Here is a 24,420-nt window from a genome sequence, read left to right on the forward strand (position 1 = left end):
TGTATCGGGGCTTACCTATATCCTAAAGGATTGAACTTGGCCCTCGCTTCTGTACAAAATCTGCCTTACCGTGCGGCCAGTAAGAAGTAGTTATGTGTTGTAGCGCCCTTTAAATCGGCCACAGCGTCAGCCTTGTGCGGAAATCAAAGCTTCCTATTTAGCGGGGTTAAAATCCCTCACCTGGTCAAAGATGGACAATCAATACTAGCTACACTCCAGTTTACCCTTGGAAAAACCCGACACGCTAAATTATGGCAGCCGAACTAAAAGCAAGCGACTACTCCGTTGGTTGGATATGCGCCATCCCCATAGAATTGGCCGCCGTGCTCGCGATTCTCGATGAAACTTATCCCCAGCTCGACGCCGCCGATGACGATACCAACCTCTACAGGTTTGGCAGAATAGGCAAACACAATGTCGTGATCACGTGGCTTCCGTCAGGGCGATACGGGGTAGCCCAAGCCGGTATCGTCGCCGCTCGCATGTGCTTAACCTTCTCAAAGCTAAGATTCGGTTTGATGGTTGGCGTAGGGGGAGGGGCGCCTACTGAGGATAACGATATTCGTCTCGGCGACCTAGTTATCAGTCATCCAACGGGTATATCTGGGGGTGTCATTCAATACGATTTCGGGCAAGCAATGGAAAACGGGGAGTTTCTGCAAACCGGCTCGCTGAGCGCGCCTCCGTCTATTCTGTTGCGCGCGATAGCATCTCTCAGGGCCGAGGACCAGGCAAAGCTAAGCCAGAAAATCTCCGAAATCGCCCAAGGAATTGAGGAAAACGACCCCAAGTTTCAATATCCCGGGCAAGAAACCGACATACTATTCCGCGCCGAGTACAATCATGTCCCTGGCGAAGGGCGCCAGCGCGACACATGCAAGTCTTGCGATGCTTCCAAAGTAGTTCCTCGTTCGGAACGGGAGCACGATCACCCATACATCCATTACGGGATCATAGCATCTGGGAACCAAGTTATGAAAGATTGTATGAAAAGAGATAGAATCAGCGAGAAAACAGGTGCTCTCTGCTTCGAAATGGAGGCGGCTGGCTTGATGAATGATCTCCCATGCTTGGTGATTCGAGGAATATGCGACTACTCGGACGGGCATAAGAACAAACGCTGGCAACAGTACGCTGCACTGGTTGCAGCTATATACGCGAAGGAATTGCTTCTCCAGATACCAGCAGGTAGGACATTATGTCATTATCGAGGGTAAAGATAAACTCTGATTACAATTTATAGTTAGCAAAGACGAAACCGATGGTGCCGATACACGTAATAAACCCTTCGAGTCGTTCTACTCATCTTACGCATTTTTAGAGCGTTTTGGCCTTTAGATTTTCGAGTTAATAACGATCATCTTTTGCAGAGCGAGAGAACATCAACGAGATCAACTTTATCATCCCGTTCCATATGCCCTTTCTTCGAAACAATAATTTCGTTGGCAGGGTCGAAAAGCTGGAAGAAGTTCATGAATATTTCTCAGGCCCGGGCTTTATGGATACCCTCCGTATCTTCGCACTAGTCGGGACTGGTGGAATGGGTAAGACGCAAACTGCTCTCGAGTATGCTTATCGTCACCATCGCGACTACACGGCTATTTTCTGGATTTCTGCGGTCAGCGAAACCACGATTCGTGCTTCTTTTATCGATGTTATGCAGCGCATTGTCAAAGAGCAGGCTAGAGTAACGTGGCCTGAGTCTCCCCCCGATTATCAAGCTATAAGCTCGAAACTCGGAATACCAGGATTGATTGACGAAAAAGGCACAGTCAGTGCCAATCTGGAAGCGTTCGATAACATACGATCAGCCGTATTCAGCTGGTTGCAGCTGCCCGGTAATAATAGATGGTTGCTAATTATCGACAACGCGGATGACCTGGAGACCTTTAGTATAACGGAATATTTTCCAAATCAAGGCAGCGGGGACATCTTCATTACGAGTCGTAGACCAGAGTTTTCACAGAGCGCAAGACAGGTAGATTTAGACGGTTTAGATAGTAGGAGTGCGATTACGCTTCTATTGAACCTGGCGAACTTGACAGACTCAGAAGGTAGTTCTAGTGACACTTATAGCTCTCACTAGAAACTAGCTAATTAAATATAATCTAGTTCCTGAAAATGAGGCAACTGCACTTGTGGAAAAGTTAGGCTTTATGCCTCTTGCTATCAGTCATGCAGGCTGTTACATTAACGAGACGAAGCTCCCATTAGAAGACTATTTGTCACATTACGGCAAAACCTTCAAGGCCGTTCAATCCAGAAAACCAAGATTCGGATGGAATTACCGGAATGATACGGCTGTGACAACATGGGAGGTTTCATTTTCGAAGATAAAGGAGCAAGATGAAGAGGCTGCACTATTATTACTAGTATGCTCCTATCTCAATCCCGAGGAAATTTTCAACAATCTATGGGAGAATAACGTGCTAGAAAAATTAGAAAGTAAGTAGATCTGCCTTAGATTGTATCATCTAATATGCTGAGAATCAATCAAGTTCAAGAAATAGTTCTACTGCTTGCGTCGTATTCGCTTGTCAAGATAGTAAAGTTCGGGGTTTTCTCGGTTCATCCGGTCGTCCATTCGTGGGCGCGAGAACGTTCAGATCCATCAGAACGTTTCAAAGCTATAAAATACGCTATAAATATTCTCGGAAACGCCAGCGTTCGGAAAAATGTATTACGGGAGAGCAAGGAGTGGGAAGCTCGGGAGGAGAGAAGACTCGCATCTCACCTGGAATATCTCCACCAATATTTAAAACCTCTATTCTCTGCATTTTTTCAGGGAGAGTGGGAGTTTGAAAACCAAATTTTGTTTGATCATGTTTACAACATCGCTTTAGTCTTCTTCAGGCAAGGCAAATACGACGAGGCTATGCAATGGTACGAGCGAGCACTTGCTAGCTGCAAAAAGGTCTTGGGCAAAGATTACCCGTTAATATTTGATATAGTTAACAATATTGTTTTAGTCTTCAACAACCAAGACAAATATGATGAGGCTATGTAGTGGTACGAGTGAGCGCTTGTTAGTTATGAGAAAGTTTTGGGCAAAGACCACCCGTCAACACTCGACACAGTCCACAATATCGCCGTAGTCTTCGACAAGCAAGGCAAAGACGAGGCTATGCAGTGGTACGAGCGAGCACTTGCTGGCAAAGAGAAGGCCTTGGGCAAAGATCACCCGTCAATACTCGACACAGTCCATAATATCGCCGTAGTCTTCTACAAGCAAGGCAAAGACGAGGCTATACAGTGGTACGAGCAAGCACTTGCTAACTACAAAAAAACCTTGAACAAAAATCACCCGTCAACACTCAACACAATCCATAACATCGCCGTAATCTTCGATAATTAAGGCAAATACAACGAGGCCATACAGTAGTACAAGCGAGCACTTGCTGGCTACAAGAAGATCTTGGGCAAAAACCACCCGTCAACGCTTGTTACCGCTAAATGCCTGCGTGCTCTTAATAATCGTTTAAATCTAGTAAAATAGTTTCGAGTGGATGAGTCAGTATAGGTATTGCATTATTCTAGGTAAGAGGATATTTTCCATGCCCCGTAATTTACAATACATCTTTTTTATTCCAAGCTTTCTACCAGCAATATTATCTGCCCTGTGAAATCAGATTTTAAACACATAACTCCTAATAAACTCGCATATCATGGCCATCAGCTTGCCCTCTATAGACTAAAGATCTTGATAGGGCGCATAAGACAAAGTAAATCTTTTTTTTTGCGGGACGGGCCTTCCCATTTGCCTCATGAGAAGCACGCTAACTAGGACAAGGTTTAATGTTTTGTTTGTAACCATAAAGGCGATGCTACCCCATTTTGGTCGGGATCTCTAATTTCTTTCTCTTGTTAGGTTCACCCTCCCGGATCCTATTTTGCCACTTTTTCTTGCTTTTGTGACTGATTTTCTCTTTACATTTTTACCACGAAACATGTTGGCTAAATGTTGCATGATTTGTTCTGAGCGCTTTTGCTCGGGAGGTTCTGTTGGTGGGGTTTATTCGCTCAGCCGGCTTTCAGGTCTGGATATTTTTCAACGTATTTAGACGGAGGTCTGTGTAACTTTGCTGACTACTGACGGACCACACGTCATAATTATAGTTACTCAATAACTAGCTGTTTTATTATATAAAGAAGATTGCGACCAAAAAATTTCTAAACTAATTTCCTTAAGATCTGCGGTATAGTTGGTATTTGTTAAAGCCAGAACTCTGAGCTAAGAATCTATCTATCTATGCCCGATCTCGAATGGGTGAATTTAAATGGTACAGTTACAGCACCCATGACACAATAGTATGGTACATACATATTGGATAAATTGATTTTAATGGGTGGCGACGGCTTCATAGGGTTCTAGCATCCCGTTAAGATGATAAATCGACTGGTTTTGAGTAAACTTAGTTAGGTAGTTTACGATGTTTGCTGCGTTCTAGCACACAGTCACGATATCAAGTGATCAGGATACATACATAAGATATTCGTATAGTGAATTTCAGGTTGAAAATGTGCCGAAAGCATAGTTATTTGGTTGAATGGGGACCCGCCAAGACCCTCTGTGCTCCCAGCTGGAGGTCTCGACCGGACGAACAAACCGAAGTTGTTCTCCAAGCGTGAATTGGTGCCGAGACTGAGTTGTTCTAGGGTGAGGGTGGTTGAGGGAAGTGAACCCTGACCGGACGGGACGTCTCAACATTGTCATCTCAAGATGCCCGTTTAAGGAACGTCCGCTGGCGGAAGAGTTCGTAGGAGCAGACCTGGGGACCGGATCATATTGACTGGTGAAAGCAGAGGTAGTAGCAGCATTTCGCTGTTATTGGAAAGTTGACGGACGTTTCCGTTTAAATTTGTGTGAGCTGTAAAGCCTGTGGAGGGCTTGGAGGGGTCAAATGTAGGAGCGACGGGTGTTGGTGATGAGATGGTCCGTTCAGCGATGCCACCTATCAGTCCGTTGGAGATGGCTATTGTCTGTTATTCTTCATTAGGATTACCGTCGCAGCCGGAGGAGGCTTCTCGTAGTCGTCATCCATGGCCGATATGTTCGATTGCAGTTGGTGATGGTGTGTATATTTAGTATTTCTAACAAGACCAGTCAGCCTCGGTTTCGTATATAGACCAGCCCACAAAGCGAACGGCATTTTGTGTGAGTGGCATCTCGTCCTGTTGACGACCGAGTAACGCAAAGTCGATAGTCAATATCACGCCCTGCAACTTGTAGACAATTATCTTTATACGTAATGCTAATTTCCTCCGTGGGTTATAAGAATCTGTATAGGTCTTACTATTGTATATATAAACTACCAGACTGTACAGACAGCCCAGTACTAGTTGTGCAGAAGTATTTATCGTCTAATTCATGATTAGCTATCTACGTTTGACCAATTGAATGTCCAGTTCACAGACTTTATCCCTTACTCGTGTCACGCATGGTAAGTTATCTTCTTTGTCATTGTCTATTTAATCACATACTTTCGCTACTATTTATTTAGTACTCAAGCAACAATTCAAGTACTAGTCTGATACCTCGAGATTCGCATCTGCGTATTAATAAACATTGCGAGGAAAAGACAGAGTAGAGTACACTCGAATTGTATGAGCTCGGGCGGATAGCAACCCCCCTAGCGAGACTATTATACATTATATCCGCTAATATCTCCTGCTCGATTCATCCTAACATTAGACTGAAATAGGGCAAGTATAATACTTATCCTCCATCAGTTTCCTATCATGCAAGTCTATTCTTAAATTCTTTACTGAGCTGTGCTTGGCTATACTCATCTAGTTTGTCACTCAACCGTCGGCGGAATCCGTAACTTGTTGCTAATGAAAAACAGAGAAGGGTCCAAGAAGAGAACAAAATTAACGGGATGTATGGATGAATGACCCCTTGTGTGATGAGCTTTCCTTCCCTCGATGACGTCAAATTGTCGTCCGACCGGCCCCCCTCGAATCCATTCGCACTATCATACATGATGCGCAATGCGTCGAGGCCGAAGACCAGCATGGTAGATTTCAATAAGACTTGTGGTTGGATATAGGTCTCATAGGCCGGAAAGTTAGAAATCACCACGGGAAGCGGAGAGCCCGTGGAAGTAAAGAGTTCAAAATATCGAGCCGCCATGACATCTGCAACAGATGTTCCAAGAGGATGATTTAGGTACTGAGTTTCACCCCACATCGGGGGCTCTCGAGTAAACGAGCTGAACGAAGAGGACATAGGCTCTAGATCTGCTGTCCCAACCGCCGAAGTATATTCGCATCGGACTCCAATGGGGTCTGCAACAGACTGAATCCATCCAACTGGTCCATCAAGAGGGGAATATATGTCGGCTTTAAGATATTCTCTTATGTCCAGAGTCCCATCTACAAGATTGTCAGTATTATTTATCTTGTTGACCTGAAAGAAGGTCGTATTCCAGATCCACGTTCCGTTGTCAAGTTGAAGGGCTGGGCTCGGCATCCCCCTGATTGTAGTCTCAAGCTTATCGTTGAATTTGTAGTTAGGCCTGTACTCTGTCTCATTATAAGAGTTCTTGCGGCGGATCTGCCATAGCGCGTATTCTAGAATACCCCTTTGGTCGTTGTAAAATGGGTCTGTCCCATTGCGAGAGCTTTCAGGCCCGCGCTCGTTGGCGAGGACCTGGCTCCTACCAATTTCAATGTAACCCCAGAGGTTGCTACCTGGTCCAGTTTCAGGTAGGGCGATAAATGAGGAAATCGAGTTTCCAGACTCCGTCTGGAAAGTAGCCCAGGTAATTTCGCCACTGGCTCTCTGAAAGTCATTTTGGTTCACATACAAACTTGACAATGGCCTTTCGTTTAATATTGTGAACGTCGAAGCGTCTTGGACTATAGAGCAATTGTAGCTAGCTCGGAGACCCCACGGCTTCCCTCCGATTGGATATTTGGCTTGGGGAGCTAGGAATACCTCCGGCATGCTTTTAGAGAAGGGGAGAGTATTGGGAAAGCTATTGAGATTCTCGTAATCGCTTCGCAAGACGTCTTTTGGAGTATACAGAATCCCATATCCGGGGACTATTGGGAAGGACCCTATTTTCCAACTATTGACTAGCAAGTCAAATGAGTCTTGTGGCTTTCGATCATATAGGTTCTCTTTGGTGCGGCCGATGACGAGTGGGGGTGTCGAGGACTTGATGAAACCGTCGGTTATTTCGAATGATAGGCCTGACAGTGGTAAACCCACGAATACCAGAATGCTGACAAATGACAATAAGATCCAGAGCCTTTTTCGGGACGGAATATGACATATCCAGTAAATCCATCCAGCAGGTCCACTCCAGCGAGTTTCTCTGTGCATCATGAGCTCTTTATTGTCGAGAGCCTGCCAAAGCTTTGTCTGGAGCATCGCAACCTCAACGCCAACAAGGCCATCCCTTGACCAATTCAAGCCAAAGACACCAACTACAAACCAAGCGTAATAGAACCAAATGTGGTGGTCAGCGGTGCTGAATTTTACGTCAGCATCAGCAGGTACCATGTAGAAACGCCATATAATAAGGTAGAACACCGTAACGAATATTGGAGCAAACATGAGAAGTAATGCTCGCAAGTAGAATCGTTGAAGAGGTATAGGAGCCATGTCGGTGGGTACATCGATATTACTCGTGACTTTAACGTCGGCAACCTTGGTCTCTAGTGGAAGGTCACTCAACGTTTCCACAGAGTTGGGTTCAACTCGAACAATCGAATTCATTTTAGCAGCAGCTCCCGGGTTCCGTTGCAAACCTAAAGCGTAGGTATTACAACTGGGAACCAGGCGTAGGAGAGTTAGAAGCCGGTAAAGAAGTTAAAGATGGAGGGACGAAAGGCGGTGCGACTGGGTTGGTGGCGCCGGATTAGTTTTATGTTATGTTAATTAGTAACCCACAGACGAGGATTTCAAAGCGTTTGTCGACGGATATATATTACAGAGATCATTTGGATGCGACCACTGTAGCCGCATTAGAAAATAAATATCGCACTGGATCCTGATGGTGAGTCAACAAGGGACGAAACAGCCGATTCCAGACCAAATTCATGCATAGCTGCATAAATAAGGGGGTTGGCGGAAAGTCGAGTAGAGCAATAAGCGCTTTGTACGACACAACCTATTGGTATGGGAACTAAAAAAAGAAAACGCAAACACCCCGGGCTAGCGCCCTTGGCTTTCCAAATATGGTGCCACAATTAAGTAATTGTTTGTTAGTTTGAGGCTAAAGATGGAGCGGTTTGGAACGCACTGACCCGTCTCATGCAAGTTCATGCACTGTTTGACGCCAAGGTCAATGTTCGTCGCATCCGATCTTATATACAAGTCAGATCACCTAAGAGGACATAGATCAGAAGACGCTCTCCTAGATCAAGTAGTGTTGGGATTCCAAAATATCATACTTTAATTCACAAGCTTTCTAGAAAGAAAAGTTCCGAACAAGAGTTGAATTCCTGAAACTTACGTTTTTGCCCCAAAAATGGATTTAAACACATATGATCACGTATAAGAAAATTAAAGCTAGCTTTGTTCTGATCAATTGAACACATCACCAACATAATATAATCCTGGCTGGACCTAACGTCTGTGCAAAGACGGCTCAAAAGCACCTCGAACAACAACAAGTTTACGGCACCGATGAGTAGTTAGCAGTTTCGAAAGTCGGCAAGAAACGCACACCTCAATTTTGGGTCCGCATAACATCCTGTTCGAACACCACACCCCAATCATTTCGGCAAGGAAATTTGAAATTATAAGATGTTGAGAAAATGTAGTATTCATTAAATAATCAGTAGTGTATTTCTTTTAATTTTGTTCGAAATATTAACAAATGATTTCTATGGTTTTACGACTTTTATTTTAGGTTTGAATATAGTTAAATATTCTTTTTTGGTGATTGTTTAAATATGAATTTGATGAAATATTACAGTTTTTTGTTTCATATTTAATTGCGTGCAATCAACGATTAAATAAAAATTTTCGATTAATCCAAAATTATTGTCTCGTACCCAGCCCTACGCAAAAAAGTCTTTGGGTGTCACAGTCAAAAATTCACAAGTCTAGCGTACATGAAGGCCTCACAGAAAGGTACTACATACACAACCCCGTTCTATTAGATCAATGCCGTCAAGGATTCTGAAAAACCTGGCCAAGTTGGTGTCGTCCTCGGAAAACTTTCTAATAGTATACCAAAGCACATAAGTTAGTTGACTACTTTTGCCACCGTGGAGCCAGAAACGGTATTCTGAGAAGTAAATTCTGCGAAGCTAGAACTCCCTCAAATTGGGAAATCTCGTTTCCATGCATGTACAGATACCAGAGGTACAGAGAATTCGAGGAACTAATAGAATCTCGTCCATCTGGAAACGTCCTGGCGGGCCTTGGGCCTATAGGGAGGACATCTCGGCACAACTCACGAAGCAACGAGATTTTATAGTCGTACTGTCGGTTATTGAGGCGTAATCCGAGAATAAAAGGTCGGGGAGGAGCCTAATTTAATGACTAGAGCGAAGAAAAGCATACAACGACGAAATCAACACCCGTCGATGTCGTTGCTAGCTAAAATAGATGAAACAGGGCCACGCAAAAATGTTAGCCTTCGATCGAACCGACTAGGTTTTTTGCATTTCGAGAGGTCATTGGTTCCTCTACCTTCGGCACCAGCCTCATTTTCGCGAAATTTATCGATCACGGCTAGACGTCTTTTTAGGCCCGCGACTACCCACCGTAAGTATTAATATATTGAGATGAGTAGCTTAATTACCGCAGTTAGACCACCTAACCTTCGAAAGTAGGAGCTGAAGATGATTGCTTCCAAAATGGCCCGCGGCTATATATCGATACCATGCAGGTTAAGGTATGACCTTCTCTCCATGCCCAATCCTCCCCGCCAAAATAATCACCTAGCCTTTAAAATTATGACAAAATATTTTGTTGACCAGCTTGTTAGTAAACAAAATTTGATGGAACTCAAGTTCCTCCTTTTAATGGGATAATAATTCCCTTGTAATGTTAATTTTTTATCATATAAATTTCTGTCGTTTTAAAGGGATGTACCTATTGCTTTTCCTGCTGCTGTTGTATATAATGTATGGTGTAAGCAAGCCGTCTTCTGTTATTATACCCCCTGATTGACCTAATATCTCAGATGGAATGAACGATGTGGGGACGTACTAGTACTGAGCTCTCATAGCGATTACTGCCAATAGTTTCCGGTAGTATTTCGGTCTCAGCAACCACCCTAAGCATGGAGGCAAATAGTGGGGGGGTGAGGTCCTCCAACTTCATCGCGCCTGTAGAGCTACGGCTCCCAGATCGAATACCTTGTTCCGACTATCAGAAAAAACCCGTACATTCCTTACTAGCTACCTACATACTTAATTACTTACCTATCTGCCCATTCGCCTATCTACCCCCGGGTTTTTATCCTCTTATACGACTCTAGCACTATATAGGTATGGTTACACTTCCGCTGCCCACACGATACCTTTCTCGAAGAGAAGTTTATCACAAATGATTATAATACTAGTCCGTCGTTTATCAAGTTGTTCCCTCCGAGAGAAATTTATTCTTTAGTAGCACAGGAATACGCTTGTTCCCGGGTTCACTGAAACCCACGCTAAGGAAACCATTTTTATCTAGCTATGATGCGGAATCTGGAGCCTTACACAAAATGAGGAACGTAGCCTGCGCGTCAGGTTCCAAGTGAAATGTTCCTGGGGGTACGGTCCCTGTAAAATACCCCTGTATGGGAGCAGGACTGGATTGGCCATCGCTGTGGGACGGATACTCCGACTTTGATTGTACGGATATATTGTGAGTAGTGCTCAAGGATACTCTCCGAGGTCTAGCGTTGCGCTGGATATAACCTATCCAACTAATCCTGAACAGTGCGTTGTGGGATGCCATTCGTGGTGGACTTCGAGGATTGTGTGTGGATTTTGAAACGAAAGAAGAGGGTCTCGAGACCGTGGCACATGACCAATGGGTCGTACGAGCCTACAAGGAACTCCGAGGTGCTAGGAGCCTAGCACGAAGTTTAAGGGTGGAGAAAATTGGGGGCTAGAAGTTTTTCGGGATATGCAGATGTATCGGCGGCCAACTATGGTAAGATTTTAATAACCTCCAGAATGTTAATAGACGCTGTCACAAGGCGTCAATAACTATCATTATAAAACTTTGAGTGAGAAATAGTCTCCTCCATTGATTATCCAAGCGGAATGCGTCATTGCTCCGCTGTATGGCTCATTAATGGTGGGGTTCAACAAAAGGATGCCGGATTCATAGTCTTGGAGGTTGAGCACCGGTATAATGTGTATATGCAATAATATAAAGTCCTAAGTTGCATATATATGCTATGGTTATCTAGTATGTATCTCTTGCGGCTGCGGTGGGAAATGTACTGAGGTCTTAGTGCAGGTGGTGCGAGAGCAAAAGGTAATTTCTGGGTACTTACAGCTATATATTAGACATCTGGTCAAGAGAACATACTTTTAGCGTCCCGCTTTGAATGGGGTTTCAGGTTGCTTTAGACAAATTATCTCAGTTGAAACTACGAAAATAGCTTCATGTTCCCCTCGTTGCGCAAAAGATAGTGACGTATCACCGTTTTCGTCTGTCGTGCTCCAGTCTGCTCCTTTATCTACTAAGAGCCTAACAACATCCGTGTGCTTATCTTCGGCTGCTATCGATAATGGCGTTTGATGGCAATCGTCTTTTGTTTTCAAGATTGGTCCTTTTTATATTAGTAGCTTGGCAATTTCTTCATGCTCATATTTTGCTGCAACTGATAAAGATGTTTGGCCATATTCGCCCTGGGCTTCTAGATACAATTTTTCGTGTGCTAACAATTTGATATTACTTTGATTGTATTGCTGTATTGCGGTTGTCAAAGATGTGTAGCCGAAGCTTTTCTTTCTGGTAAGAATCGGGTGATACTTTTGGTGTTCTACCATATTGCGATGATTAAGGTATGTGGCTCGTGGGTTGTATGAGCTTTCGAGGAACCCCAAAATGATAGGGCGATCAACATGAAATATAGGGGGGGTAAAGGTATAAGCGATCAAAGACTCTAGGGATCTGCCAATACCTTAATTGGCAGCGAAGGACAGCATAAGTTTGCTGATAATTAATAATTAACGAGCTATTGTACAATGTTTTAATACTTAACGTATCATCGCCTCTATGCACAGATTTAAATTGAAGAAGGCTGTATTTAAATCTTAGGCTTCGAGTAGGGGTAAAATAGCCATTTACATGCATTTACACCAAGTCTTACTGTGCACCCACTTACTAAAGTGTTCGTGGTTTTCGACCTGAAATGAACAACTTTCAGATTGGGTTCCGCTTAAAGCGGCCTGTCCGTACGAGTTAGCCGCCATCAATTCGCCCAATATTCACCTGCTTCACAGCAGCATTTCATTTGCAAGATAATGTAATTATGATTGGGCCGGCGAAGAGTATACACGCCAACTCCACCAACTTTAACTAGGACCGCGCCCGATTTGTCTTAGATAAACCCTCTCTGTCAAAAATTGGACAATGGCTGTGTGTCCCTTGCCCGTTGCGAGTTCCGATGGTGTTTTCCCGTTCTTGTCTTGGGTTTCCCAATTTGCTCCCTTGTCCACTAACAGTCTAACTGTACTTTCGTGTCCGTTTTCCGCCGCGATTGATAGTGGTGTTTTGTGGCCATTGTCCAAAGCCTCCAGATTGGCCCCGTTTTGTATCAATAGGTCGACAATCCCATCTTCGCCCTCCCGCGCTGCGATGAATAGTGGAGTTTCTCCGCATTTGTTTTTGGTTTCTATATGAACTCCCCGTTCCAACAAAAATTCGACAACATCGTGGTGACCTTGTGCGGAAATCGCTAGAGGTGTGTAACCGTGGTTGTTGCTGGCCTCCAAGTCTGCACCCGCCTCAACTAGAGTCTTAACAATGCTTAAATACCCTTCTAATGCCGCAATGAAAAGTCCCGTTCTGTGGCAGTTGTCGGTGTCGTCCAGGTCCGCTCCCTTGTCTATCAACAGCCTGACAACGCCTTCGTATTCATATAATACTGCCCACGGTAGCAAGCCGGCTGTCGGGCGTGCTCCCTTCTTCAACAAACACTCCACCATCTCTACGTCATAGCTTTTTGTTGCGATCGATAACGCTTCTTGGCCACTCTTCCCCTCCAAATCCGCCCCCATTTCGATCAGATAGTCGATGATATCTTCCGGATCCGCTTCAAATTCTCGATTCATCAGTTTAAACAACACTTCCTAGACAACCTCGCTCTTGTCCCGTCCAATCTTTATATTCGCTTCAACCAGCAGTCTCACCGCAACCTCAGAGACATGTTCCACGGCAACTGACAATGGCGTTTGATGATATTCGTTCTCGGCTTTTATGTTCGCTCCCTCGCTTATCAGCAACCTAATTGCAGCTTCGTGTCCATATTGTGCTGCGACGCATAGCAGTGTGTTGCCCTGAGAGCCCGCCCCTTCCGGATCCTGCTTCCTCTCCAACAGCATATTGACCATATCCTCATCCTTATTCTTAAATGCTGCCGATAAAGCAGGGGCTGTCACACGTACTACTTTCTCCAACAGTAGCTCAACAAGGTCTCGGCGCCTCTTCTCCACTGAGACCGAAAGCGGTGTCCTGTACGAGACCCGTATCCTGTACGAGGTCGGTGTCCCGCGGCCGCAATCGGCTTCAGCTTCCAGGTCCGCCTTATCAACGAGCAGCCGGACAACACTTTCCAACCCATTTTCTATTGCGAAAATCAGAGGTCTAGATTCCCAGCTTCCATTGGTCGTCCCCTTTTTGTTAGGGTCTACGCCAATATTCACTAGCAGCTCGACAATGCCCTCGTGGCGGCCATGCAACGCATCCTCTCTTCAACATTGATTTTAAAACATCTTCATATCCGTACAGTGCCGAGGCGAGCACAACGTCGCGCGTAACCCTTTTAATCTCCATTTGTACCATCCTATCGACCAGAAACCGAACTATGCCTCGATATCTCTTATCTACCGCTGCCTCCAACGGCGTACTATACCGAGAACATCTAGCTGCTAAATCCGCCCCATATCCTACCAGCAGCTTACTAGTTTCTTCTCTGTTGTTTAATACCGCAAAATATAATGGTGTGCGAAGATACTCGTTATCCTTTGCTTCTAGATTCGCCCCATTTTTGATCAACACTTTAACAACATCGTTTTGCCCGCTTTTTGCTGCCAACGACAGCGGTGTTCTGCCTTCGTTCTCTTTGGCCTCCAGATCCACCCCGCCCCTCGCCAAGAGCAGTTCCGCTGCCCGAGCCAACCCGAGGTACGCCGCAACGTGGAGCGCTTGCATTTGGTCTATATCAGCCCGCTTTTGACACCAAACGTAGCTCGGATCCTCGTATCGAAGTAAAGCTTGAAGGCAAGCTAGCCGCAAATCATCATCGAGCAAAAAGTTTGATATATGTTGTGTAACTCCGATTTGTAGTGTGCAGCGGTCCGCTCCGGGCTCCAGGCAGTAACTCTCTTCCTCGCATGAAGACTCTCGGGCATGGTATCCGAGGTTATCCGCAGCATACCTGTATAGAGGGTTTAATCCTAGTCTCTTTGTGAAGTCTTTTGCGCTCTTGCATGGCCCCGATTTGAAAACGTCATATGATAAATAGATAGTGCATACTTTCGCAATGGAGCTATGCGGATGTGAAAACCACAATTCTTTTTCCCGTTCTAAATATTCCTGCACGGTGTAATGGATTAATCTGACGATATTACTTTTTTCATCAATTATAACAAAGCCAAGACAAAATGAAATAAGATCATCGATATCAGAAATATTATCCCTATCAAATGAAGCGAGCCCTTCAGGTTCAGCTGCAATAACATGCTGAAGTTCCACTTTGTTAAGACGCCTCGACGCACAAGTCACCCACATTAACACTTTAAAGGCCATATCCACTAATTCTTTGTTGCTATTTCCCTGAATCTTCTCCATGATGGCCCGGTATGTGCTATCGTATGCGCTATTTGAGGTCCCTCCACCATTGCTAAAGCCACTTAGTATTTTCTTTACGGCTTTAAGTGTTGGTGCGGTTTTGATGGCTTCGAATTGGAGATGTGCTAGGAGAAACCTGAGTTGTGCTTTCTTAGTCAATATTACCAGTATACCGCAAACCAGCTTAGCTGGGCTAAGCTAGTTTAGTGTCGAAACTGACCGTAAACACATAAAAAGAAGTTCAAAATTAGCTCTCTGGGTTTTGAAAACATACATCCCTTGGGCAAGATTTGATATCTTATGTTTAATAGCCTCTTTATTAGCTTTTACGACGTTGGTCCCAAGCTGTAGAATTTTTCCTTCCAAGTACTGCTTAACATCTTCGTCAGATGCCCGTATTTCGCATTCTTTGTAGGTCTCCCTTCTCTTAAATTTCTGCCGGATCTCCGGAATCGGACGTGAAGTGGCGAAGATATTCAAATTTTGATGGTCGTGTATTTCGAATAGTTTCTCGAGAAATTCCGAGCGATCTTGGTATTCATCAAGTGCATCGACAGCAATGAAAACCCTGGAATACTTTGCGGAAATAGTGTAGATGGATTTTATAATATTTGATTGAGGTGGTTGGCTGCCCTTATAACGGTCATAAAGTTCCTTTATGCATCGTGGTAGCGAGGCTTGTGTGCGTACAAGTTGTTTGAGAATATTTGATAGTATATCATCTATGCGTAATTGTGCGCTACCCTTGAAATTAAGGTAAATATATGTGATTCCAACTTCAGGATTATGTGAATACCGGTCTATCAGGTTGTCTATAACAACAGATGTCAGAATTGTTTTTCCTGCTCCCGGAATGCCGGGACAATATAATATTTCCTTGGGTGTGTTTAGCCAATTCTGATAGGCCTCGGAATTTAGTATCCATTCACCGGTTCCTGGTTGCCTTCGGTTAAGGAAGTCGTTATGTTGAGTGCTGTCATCGATTGAAGTTATCCAATCTAGCACTTTACGTTCTTCATCTCCAGATAAGTTGCCTCGGAGTATAGCAATCTCGCCGATAACTATTTATTATAGGTTAACAGGTTTAATCCTCATTAATTGGCACCTAAGCCCAACTAGGCTCCGATGCTGACGCAGCGAGGCTGGGCTTGAGAGTATAGTATAGACGGGGTACCCACCTCTATCGAAATCTTCCTTCATAATGCTGACCTCCGCTGCAACAGCTGGTTCAATGCGATTTATGAACTCTTTAGCACAAGCAGCAGCCGCGGCAGCAGCATACTCTTGCCAATCGTCATTCTTATTTGAGTCGCCGTAATCGCAAATACCCCGTATAACTATAGCTGGGAACCCTACCAAACTGGCGGCTTCTATTTTGAGGTATAAGACCTGCCCCCCAAACTACTAGTTTATGCTATTGCGTAGTTTTGCATCTTTTATTATTTGGCATCCTGATGCAATCATACCATAATATATTTTGATTTCTTCAGGATCCCCAATTGACACATATTTCGGCGCTAAATATGGATAGTTCTCCCCCAGGTTTCTTATATATTCCGGTATCTAGGTTTCACCACGCAAGCTATGCTCCGTCTGAATCTTCAACATAATCGAAAGTAATCCATTGGGCGGACGACTTTTTCTCCCAATATGCTCAAATACACCATCTCCGTTTGTTTTTTTAAAGTCCCACTTTGCCCATTTGGTACTAACAACCACATCTCCCAATTTTACCTTACTCAGAATACCAGCTCCAATCCCAACGATGAAAGTGATTTTAATCGATGGAAATGTACTACGCATTTAAGAGACGGCCCTGGACGTTTGGCAGGTGCCGTAGCATTTTAGAGGTAGACAGGTTATGACCACGTTGTGCGGACCAATCGAACCGAGTGTGTATACGTTTTCATCGTTCGGTGATTTAGAGGTTATATTCCGGTGACGTTCGTCTAGCATTGGTACTGCTGCTATTTGTTCTTTGGGTAGGGCGCATACCCATCCTATGGTATATTCCTCCCGTGGTTTGGGGTCTATGACCATTTCCCCGTCTGCACCGATATCCATGGTGGTTGAGATCGCTCCTGGGGCCTAGGGTAGTCCGGAATCCTAGTCCTAATTGTTGGATTTGATAGATTGCTACGGGGGTTCAAACAACGTTCCCATAAACCCTTCGCCGAAAACGCCTAGGGAATCGGAAAAATTATCTCTCCGCAAAAAAAAAAAACCAAGATATTGATTTAAAGGAAGGTTATATTCTGAGTATAATGTGCAGAAAGATGGGTAGATAAATCTGTTCCGGAGATGGTAAATTAAAATCCTTTAAAAAATTAAAGCCTTCTCATCCTCAGAAACCAACATGTCCCAGCCGCAACGCCACGTAATTTCCCCCTCATCTCCCTTCAATCGTTTATCGTACGAATCATCGGCCGCCAATATGCATAGATGGAGCAACTCGCGCGGACTGGATACATGCAGGACGTATGATGTGTTGTCAGTACAGATCCTACATGAACATCTCCAAGGATCAGGACCTAACGTCAATACAAGCTGGAAGAAGCGTCCGGACGACGAATATCATGGATTTTTTTTCATACGAAAATCCTGGAGGATCACAGAACATGAATGTATATATGTCTCCCAGTTCGCCTGCGGTATTCCCTGTGCTGCAACCTAATTTTCTACTGCGCCTGCTTCGGCTCAGCATATGGTCGGGGCGAGGCTGTTAAATTTTGAAGTTCATGAACCATCCCAGGATATTAAAAAAGAGTTTTGTTGGTTTGCAAATTTTTTCATATATCCGAGCATGGACAGTTCAATTTATCCGGAGGGGGTTTTTTCAGCCGCATTGCATTGACGTTGCAATTGACCGAATAAATATTCGACGAGAGGTGGGGGAGTGGTGTAGCTCCATTTCAATAGAGTATGGCATTGGCATAATTCTTATGGTACGTATACAGTGCTGTGCAAATTATATCAAGGAGTAGTAAGGTTTTCTAGTTTGAGATTAACCCCCCCGAAAATAAGGTTCATTGACGTTTTTAGACTTAACAAGCACATTCTACGATTTGTATAGGATACTGACGAAAATCGGTCTAGTCTGCTTTGCGGACTGCAGCTTGACAAAACATGGACAAGGGGACTTGGGAGATTATAGACTTAGTACTTTTCGATATAAGATATAATGGGAGAGGTGCGATCTGGGTTTGGATAATCCATAGCAAGCCAGTACTTAAGGACATGGCGGAGTTTCACTTAAGGAGAGGCCAGAGCTCGGATATAGTCTTAGCGATATCATCTATAAACTTTCCCGTCTCTTCCGCGATATCATCAACCATGTCCTTCCCCTAGTTTGGCTGCGGAGTCGCCTACCGGCGGTGACGCCACTCTTATAAATGGGAACTCTGGATTTACCACAGGCGATGCGGATTTGTCCGCTATCCTCAAGGATAGCTTTATTCCCGAAGAACATGTTCCGAACTCTACTGCAAATTTATGTTAACGATTTCAACTTAAATTTTAAATATAAAGAGGGAATAAGTAATATAAATTAGATGATCTTTTCCAAAACTACTAAGTATTTTATTATGATTATTAAATTCGTCAACAAACTTGCTGTGGCGGTGGTCGCAGTTGAGATGACTGTCATTGGACTGCCGACTGTAGTGCGGGATGCCCATTTAGTGCGGTAGCTGGTGACCGTTTGGGTGTCTCGAGATGAACCCTAGCACTTAATGTCACCACAGTATGGGGATTATGTGAATACTTACAGCAAGCACGCTCTTGGAGCTCTACATTGTCGGCGGGGACTGCAGAGGCGGTAACATCACATGTGACGTATGCCAATAAGAGTGCCTTCAGAAATGGAACATACATCTTGAGCCAAATCAATGTGATCTTTGAACAGAATTGATTTATGAAGTGGATGATTGTTGAGATGGTTATGATAAAAAACTTCTGACTGAAATCTCTGAATTTATATTAAAGTTTTCTTCGGGAAGGACTCGAGCTCTACAGGAGATTATGAACGAAAGACTGGCCAGCACCCAGGCTGGTCTATGCTCCGAGCCTTTGTGGTGGTTACCATCAAAAGCAATGGGCAAAATGGCGTCTGATTCTGTGCTCATATTCGGATAGGGATATCCAGAGTCCTCTTTAACTCTTTTTTGAATATTGGTGGCTTAGGGTATGCATCTTGTTTTCATAATAGGATGATTTTCTGTAGCCTCGAATTTAATATTTAGGATTTTCTGAAAGTCTATCTGGCAAGCCCTATTGACAAATTCCTTTTAGGCATACGTGGTAATAATGGGCCCCGGCGTTCGACCAGACTACCAGCCTGTAAATTTACGAGGTGCGGAAGATCTTTATCAGTCACTGAGATTAAACGAAAGTAACGGCGTTGACGCTCCCAATAATTCGAGGTGCACCGCGGAAGAAATCGGGGGCGGAACTTTCCTCTGCATGCACCATTAATTCATTAGGATGCTAGAACACCACGGATAATATTAATTATATTTTCGCTATATTCATATTGTAAATGATTAATATCGATGGCTGTTGCTTCCATCTTCGCTACCCTGAGTGACTTAGCCAATCCCATTCCAGGTTAGCTGCTACAAGACGGCCGGCAGATTAATATACTGTATGCATGTAGTTATAGATCTGGGTACTCTTTCGTTCACGAAAGGGGATAACTGAACCGGTCAATTGTGCGTAGATGTTAACTTAACTTAGCAACTAATCGAATTGGTTTGTGATTGTTAATTGAAAGCCATATCAGACAGATCTCGAGAGTGAAGCCAAAATGGCAATAAGAACAGATAAAGTGAAGTTTCGGACGAGAAACCGAAGGGCAAAGTAGCTAACAAAGACAAAAAAGATTTATCTCGGAAAAAGAATCTAACTCTAATCGTCAGCAAGATGTCTGAGCCAAATTCGACTGCTTAACTGACATACGGGAACTTTGTCAAGATTTCCGTCTGTCACGTGGTTTCTCCGCTGCAGGGGGGCTAGGGTTCGATTCCCCGTCTGAAGCCTGAGTTTTTCTCATTCTTTTTTTGCCCAGTTAAATTTCGTGCTAATTTTAAGATATTTATTAGCTCCTCTTAGTGATCTTTTAACTTGTTGTTCAGAGCTACTTGAGTTTCATTCCACTAGGCACCATAATTCTGTTAAAAATGGCAGTTTCAAAGTGTATCTTAGAACACTCGCTGCTTAGAATATTAATTCACAGCGCTATTTTAGTAGCAGAGTGCTAAACCGTTACGGGAAACCGTACTTAAGGGGACCTAGGAAACACTTTGCCTCATCGCCAGACTCGTTGACCATAAAACACTGGCTTGAGACAATGGAAAAGTATAACAGATATAAATTTGGAAACTTCGGACGATTGGCGTTTTACGCAATTAATTCAGTCATAATCCTACACTCTTATTTAACGCTATTGAGAGTATTTGAAGGGAAATTAAACTATAAGAATCCAATTCAACTTTTTCAAAGTTGAGCCGACCGCTGTGTTCAACTAAATACCAGACCCATCGCTCTCCATGTATGATTCAAAATACACTCCATACTTGTTATTTAAGCGCGAGGTGACTAATTTTACCCCGTGCGCAGAATCAATGGTTGACGAATGAAAAGTTCCCAGTGTCTTGTTTCTACCAAAGTACGCCTCTTCAAAAAGTTCTAGAGCGCGAATATAATCGCCTTGCTTATATAGTGTTCCTGCCATTGCATGAATTATGTCGAGTATCGATGGATCATAATCTCCCAAGTGTTCTTTCCATCCAGTTACAGCTTTTTGATAGAGCTCCATGGCTGTTTCGTAATCCTCCAATTCATCGTAAGTTGCAGCCATATTGCCGAGTGTCTTGTATATGGAAGGGTGAGCGTCATTCAAAATTCTAGTATAGCCTTCCAATGCTCGATGGTAGTATCTCAGAGATTCGTTATAAGACCCCTGTCTTTGAAAAACAGAAGCTATGCAATTGACCGTGTCTAGAGTGTATTGACTATCGTCCCCAAAAAATGCTTCGTAGCCACCTAGAGCGTGATTAAGATGTTCCAGTGCTTCTTCAGGCTGCCCCATTTTATGCAGAGTAACCCCTATGTTGTGCCATACGCCAAGGGTGTTTGGATTGTTGTCGCCTAGCTTCGCTGTGTAGACGACTAAGACTTTTCGATATCGTTGAATAGCTTCATCGTATTCACCAAGACTGTCGAAGACGACCGCCATATTGTTAACTATTTTCATCGTAGGAACACTATTTGAACCAAACGCCGCTTCGAAGCCTGCCAATACCAGTTGGTTTAGATCTAGAGCCTTAGAATAGCTACCCTGACTCTCATAAACTGCCGCTATATGTTGCGTGACATTCAGAGTGAACGGGTTGTATTTTCCTAACACTGCTTGATAACCCAAAAGTGCGTGTCGGTAGTTCTCTAGCGCGGTATCATACTTGCCCATACTGAAAAAAACACACCCTATACTATGAATGGTGTGGAGTGTCCCGAGATCGTCTTCGCCTAAGAACTTTTTTTTTAGGGCAAGTGCGTGGTCGTACCAATACAGCGCTTCCTGGTGTTTTCCGCGTCTGTCAGTAAATTCGCCGAGTTCGTGGATTATGTCGACTAAATCTAGGAAGTCGCCTCCGCGTTTTTTCTCCTCGTGTTGTAGAAAACCTGAAATTATAGGCTGAAGGTGTAGTCTTAGATGTTCCACGTGGGAGAAAACTCGCGCCTCTTCTTTACCGTCCCATTTAGAGCCTTCGCGCGCGACGCTTCCCCCTTTAATAGCTTTGTTCACTATCGTCAGAGCTTCCCTTATAATGTCAAATCTTTCCTCTTCACTCGGGCGCTCCCTTGCCCACGAATGGATTACTGGGTGAATCGTAAAAGTTTCAGAGTTGATGATTTTCACCATGGAGTAAGAAGCGAGCAACGATATTGGAAGTTTGACTAGATCGCTCAAAAGTTAAAATCCGTTGTAATCATCTAGTAGAATAGTATATGAAGAACGTGATTCGTACCTTGTAACTCAGACTCGGTGTTTGAGTTGTCGCTGCGCCACAAGGAATAGGCGACTTCTTTCGGATTCAAATAGGAGAGAGTAAGTAACAAAAATGCGGCGCGCTCGTCTTGGTCTCGTATCGCAGCGAATGATATTTCCCACGTATTTGCGATAGTATCCTCGCGATAGTCCCAGTTAAATCTCGGTTTGACCGACTGTGCAGCCGTGAAGTTCCTTCGATAGTAGCCGATATACTCGCTTACACTGACTCTTGTTTGACCGATAAAGCTGCCTGCTAAAGTAATCGCTAGCGGCATATAGCCCAGTAATTCTACAAGAGTGTGTAATATAGCATCGTTATCTAGGTTGTTTAAGTCTTATCAGCTTATCGATTCAACGCCGTGAGACTAGTTTATTTGCCTTACCTCGGCTTTCCAGACTAGCGTAGCTAGCTAGTAAACCAATTGCATCTTGTTCATCCAAGCCGCCTACCTCGATCTGCTTATATGGCGCACGTTTGAATTCAGGCCTGCGGCTCGAAATAATAATGGTACCTCCGCCTGGCTTCGGAAAGAAATCCTTCAGCTTGAAACTTTCAAGGTCGTCGGCGTTATCGTAGATTAAGAGCCATTTGTCATTCCCAGGCAGCCTCAGCCAGTTAAAAAAAGCAGTGCGAATCTTCTTGGCATGAATTGGTCTATCGTCTATGGTCCCCTCTTCATCGATCACTGCCTGTATTCCAAGCCTTCTCCCAAGCTTTCGATAGTCGGGGTCAGAATCCGGCCACATTATGGCGGCCTGGTTCTCAACAATCTGGGTCATTATGTCAACGAAACTGTTATGGATTGAATTCTCATCCACAGCCGATATCCAAAAAATTGCACTATAAATCGTTTGCGTTCGATGAATATACTCTATTGCGATTTGGGTTTTCCCTATCCCGCCAGGACCTACAAGCGCTAACCATCGCGCAGTCTTAAAAGATCTCTCCTCCGACAGGTGTTTTTGCATTGCTGATAGTATGGTTTCTCTACCTTTGAAGTCAACATTCTTGGGAATGGATGGAGTTAATGGCACATTGAAATTGATTCCTGGAGCTTTCTGTTGTTCTATGCATACATAAATTATGTTAACTGCAACGTCTTCTACTTTTAATTGAAACGATCTAGCCTTGAATCATCAAAACAACTTACGTGTGACCACTTAAAAATGACGCCGGAAACAATCACACATACTGCATCAGCGTCTTAGCTTAAAGCTCCTCCTTATGTAAGGTCATACCTGGTGGTATTTGAATCAGGAGCTCCTTTGCATATGCTGCGGCTGTCAATGCCGCATAAGGTTGCCAATCCTTATTTTTGTGACTGTCCGCGTAGTCCGCTATTCCCCTAATTACAGCGCAGGGGAAATCGTTCATTAGGCCAGCCGCTTCCATTTCAAAACAAATAGCACCGCTGACCTTTCCGATCTCATCCCTGGTGATAGCATCCTTCATGATCTGGTTCCCGGATGCTATGGTCCCGAAGTGGAGGTACGGGTGGTCAAATTTCCTACTCTTGCGTTTAATCTCCTTCCGAGTGTCGCAAGCGGTGCAACGAGGGCATTCATTGCATGTTTCACAGACGCTGACCTGGGACCCTTGTCCCTTGATATGGTAGTACTCGGCCAAGAACAGACGGTCAGCATCCGCGCCCGGATAGCAGAACCTGTCATCAATTTCCTGAACCTTTTTAATCGTATCTAAAACTCTTGCCCCCCGTTTTTTTGGGTGAACTGAGTCTAAACTTCTTAGAGCACTCATAAGTATGGGTGGCGGTCGGTTGAGGTGACTTTTGCGGATGATCTTTCCCCCTTGCACTGCGTCGCCAAAATCGTACTGATCAACACCCCCGTATTGGTGGGAGGGCCAACTAACAGCAACATCGCCAAGCCGAATATCTTTAGAACTGCTCGGTATCCCGCCCCCGATGCCTACCATGAGGCCGAATCTCAGATGATGGAAACTCATGCGCATTTGATTCGCTACGGTCGCTGCGTTGACAGTACCAGCACCGCTGGACGCGATGATCACATTATGTTCCCCTATCCGGCCAGCATGGTAGATATTGTTATCAAATCGAGAGGCCTGGAGTTTCGGGTGTTCTTCGTCCAGAACTGCTAGCGCGGCAGCTAGCTCGATCGGAAGTGCGCATATCCACCCAACAGCGTAGTCTACGTCTCTAAATTCGATAGCCGCGCTAAAGCTGACTAGTACAAGTTTTAGTCAGCAACTTCGAATCTAAAAAATAATGTATCCGTACCAAGAACTATAATTCTAAGAAGCGTAGCGACTGTGCGAGAAGACTTCGGCCAGCCCAGCATGATGGCGCCTACTAGGTACGTTGGTGTCGAATATCTAAGAACGAGAGGGATCCAAGATAGTTAAAGGGAG

At 44.2% G+C, this 24,420-nt stretch overlaps 5 protein-coding genes across 5 annotated transcripts; 1 reads left to right on the forward strand and 4 right to left on the reverse strand.

Annotated features, from left to right (window-relative positions):
* Window positions 1-251: 251 nt before the first annotated feature.
* AOL_s00006g544 (uncharacterized protein) lies at window positions 252-3,355 on the forward strand (the record flags this gene model as incomplete). Its single annotated transcript, XM_011119853.1, has 6 exons — window positions 252-1,188; window positions 1,244-1,276; window positions 1,371-2,054; window positions 2,113-2,445; window positions 2,499-2,934; window positions 3,031-3,355. 6 exons carry the CDS (start codon window positions 252-254, stop codon window positions 3,353-3,355), a joined length of 2,748 nt encoding a protein of 915 aa, XP_011118155.1.
* A 2,382-nt stretch (window positions 3,356-5,737) lies between these two features.
* AOL_s00006g545 (uncharacterized protein) lies at window positions 5,738-7,726 on the reverse strand (the record flags this gene model as incomplete). Its single annotated transcript, XM_011119854.1, has 1 exon — window positions 5,738-7,726. The coding sequence occupies one exon, from the start codon at window positions 7,724-7,726 to the stop codon at window positions 5,738-5,740; it is 1,989 nt and encodes a 662-aa protein (XP_011118156.1).
* Window positions 7,727-12,483: 4,757 nt separating this feature from the next.
* Window positions 12,484-17,044, reverse strand: AOL_s00006g546 (uncharacterized protein; the record flags this gene model as incomplete). Its single annotated transcript, XM_011119855.1, has 6 exons — window positions 12,484-13,260; window positions 13,321-13,754; window positions 13,834-15,173; window positions 15,255-16,041; window positions 16,159-16,350; window positions 16,870-17,044. The coding sequence occupies 6 exons, from the start codon at window positions 17,042-17,044 to the stop codon at window positions 12,484-12,486; spliced, it is 3,705 nt and encodes a 1,234-aa protein (XP_011118157.1).
* Window positions 17,045-18,307: 1,263 nt separating this feature from the next.
* Window positions 18,308-18,853, reverse strand: AOL_s00006g547 (uncharacterized protein; the record flags this gene model as incomplete). The annotated part of the gene is made up of 2 exons (XM_011119856.1): window positions 18,308-18,462; window positions 18,748-18,853. 2 exons carry the CDS (start codon window positions 18,851-18,853, stop codon window positions 18,308-18,310), a joined length of 261 nt encoding a protein of 86 aa, XP_011118158.1.
* Window positions 18,854-20,501: 1,648 nt separating this feature from the next.
* Window positions 20,502-24,350, reverse strand: AOL_s00006g548 (uncharacterized protein; the record flags this gene model as incomplete). Its single annotated transcript, XM_011119857.1, has 5 exons — window positions 20,502-21,937; window positions 22,009-22,320; window positions 22,415-23,098; window positions 23,271-24,236; window positions 24,290-24,350. The coding sequence occupies 5 exons, from the start codon at window positions 24,348-24,350 to the stop codon at window positions 20,502-20,504; spliced, it is 3,459 nt and encodes a 1,152-aa protein (XP_011118159.1).
* Between the last annotated feature and the right edge of the window lie 70 nt (window positions 24,351-24,420).

Source organism: Orbilia oligospora (genome assembly GCF_000225545.1).
Source record: "Orbilia oligospora ATCC 24927 unplaced genomic scaffold scaffold00006, whole genome shotgun sequence".
In the NCBI taxonomy this organism is placed as follows: Eukaryota; Fungi; Ascomycota; class Orbiliomycetes; order Orbiliales; family Orbiliaceae; genus Orbilia; species Orbilia oligospora.